The sequence below is a fragment of the Chinchilla lanigera genome, unplaced genomic scaffold (assembly GCF_000276665.1).
Source record: "Chinchilla lanigera isolate Chin_1 unplaced genomic scaffold, ChiLan1.0 scaffold00046, whole genome shotgun sequence".
In the NCBI taxonomy this organism is placed as follows: Eukaryota; Metazoa; Chordata; class Mammalia; order Rodentia; family Chinchillidae; genus Chinchilla; species Chinchilla lanigera.
In genome coordinates this window covers 3,671,085-3,673,140 of record NW_004955447.1, presented here as the reverse complement: position 1 = coordinate 3,673,140, position 2,056 = coordinate 3,671,085, and the positions used below count along the sequence as shown (strand labels likewise).

The 2,056-nt window shown below is 36.0% G+C and overlaps 1 protein-coding gene across 3 annotated transcripts in view; it reads right to left on the bottom strand.

Moving 5' to 3' along the window:
• LOC102006178 (UDP-glucuronosyltransferase 2B17-like) overlaps positions 1–1,858 on the bottom strand; it is a 104,742-nt gene extending 102,884 nt beyond the window's left edge. For all 3 annotated transcript variants that reach the window (XM_013518531.1, XM_005392814.2, XM_005392815.2), the window contains exon 1: positions 1,103–1,858. In XM_013518531.1, the coding sequence (XP_013373985.1) occupies positions 1,103–1,826 (724 nt within the window). In that variant the 5' untranslated portion in view covers positions 1,827–1,858. The remainder of the gene's footprint in view (positions 1–1,102) is intronic.
• Between the last annotated feature and the right edge of the window lie 198 nt (positions 1,859–2,056).

Genomic DNA, 2,056 nt, shown 5'->3' with positions numbered 1-2,056 from the left:
AATAAAGTAGATCTGCGCCATCAGCCTGGTTTCCGGTGTCTTGTTTTCACTGTACCGCCTCTTACAACGGGCCCAGGTCCCTCGACCCAAGGAGGTTCGACCTCAACCTCAGTTTATTCATAACACTAGACACTAAAATGAAACCCTATCAACTTAATAATGAATTAATATGCTTTATAAATCTGTGAGATTGGCAGATCTGAAAATAAACAATGGTTTCAGTTCTATCATTGAATAAAGCTACTAAAATAATGGAAATAGCTTTCTTGGGAGTTATCAAACTAATTTCTGCAATTTAGTAGTGTAAACTTGATCCCTGGTTTTCCAACTGAACTGAAAATTTCTAAAATTGGGGCTGATTTATTGTTCCTGCTATTAATTTTCTTTAGAAGTTTGTGACATTTATTAGGTAGAAATATTTACAAGTACTAGCTTGAAAGCTTTCAGAAAGTGTCAAAATAGAAGTGTATACTCACCCACAGTTTTCACTCTTTTTTTTAAATGAAGAAACATGTTCTTAAAAAATGATTAAATATATGTATGTCCCAATGACTTGCAAAACATTTTTGAGTCTTTTCAGTCATTATTCATAACTACTAAATGAAAGAATGGGAAACTTTTAGTCAAAGGATATTGGTTATCTCGATTGTGAAGGAAATCTTCAGGTTATTTGGATAATATTCTACCTTTAAACAACAAAACTTATGTGCTAAGGAAGCAGTTTACTCACTGATACACAGGAAATTGTGCTACTTCTTGTCTGCACACATGCATTCTATGATAAAGGGAAGTTTCTATTCAATAAAAACTTTTAATAATGTATCAGTACAGAAAGGTACTGATAAGGTATAGAAAAGTAGGTGTCTAATTCCTCATAAAAGGCCCAAGGGTCTCACCCTCTAGTTGTTACATCTGGAGTGCTATGAATTCTAACTCAGAACATGAATGTAACTTTTTAAATAATAGATGTGAGAATGAAATTTTTACATCTAATTTCATTATTTCATCTGTAAAGCATAAATGTTATTGCCCATGCATACAGGTTTCACCCAAAATACACAACAATAGGGACTTGAGGAAATCAATACAAAAAATGGCTTACCTAAAATTTCAGTGTAAAATTGACTCCACTTCTTCTCATTAAATGTCTGAAACCAGAAGTCAAAATACAGCAAGTGCAGCATATTTTTCACCCTCTCCATGAAAGTCATTTGACCGCTTAGTCTTGACAGAATAACAGGTACATAAGAAGGAGGAAATAGAAGGCCTGCATTGTACTTTTCATATGTGTAACCAGGAGAGAAGCGGAGGGTGTACACTAAAGGAATTTTCAGTAGTTCAGCCATCAGGTCCCCACCAGGAAACATGGCATCTGCAAGAAGGACGTCAAACTTTGATTCTTGTAATTTTGTAAGAAGTTTCTTGTTCAGAACTGCACCTTTAGTAATGTTATAATAAACATCAGAAAACTCCCAGAACATGTCTTGCAGCTGTGGCAAATATTTCCAGTAGGGGTACTTTGACATGGTATATATCCAGGTATCAAGCATTCCTTGAAGAAAAATCATCATTTCTTCTGTATTGGAACATGTAGGAAAAGTTTCAAATTTTATATCGGATGGACTATTGAGATTAAGAAAAACAGCAGATGAAGGTCTGAGGACTGTCACCTCATGGCCCCGCTGTACAAGTTCAGTGAGGATCACATGTACATTCAACCAGTGGCTATACTCCATGGGCCACACCAGCACCTTCCCACAGCTCCCAGCACTAAAGTAACTGCACAAATGGAGCAGCAGCAGAATTCTCTTCATTATCCTCAACATCTTGGTAAAGCTGAGTGCTTCCTGCCACAGTACTCTGCTTGCTGTAATTATTAGTGATGCTTACTAGTATTTACTTAATGTGAACCAAGAAGTTAAAGTATAACTTTCATTGATCATAGTCCTAGTAAATTTCCTCATTGCTGAGGCAACACATAAAACCCAAAGTTCAAGTGAAAGTGTTTGTGTGGCTCACAGTTTGTCGAAATTTTAGTCCATAATCTTCTGGCTCG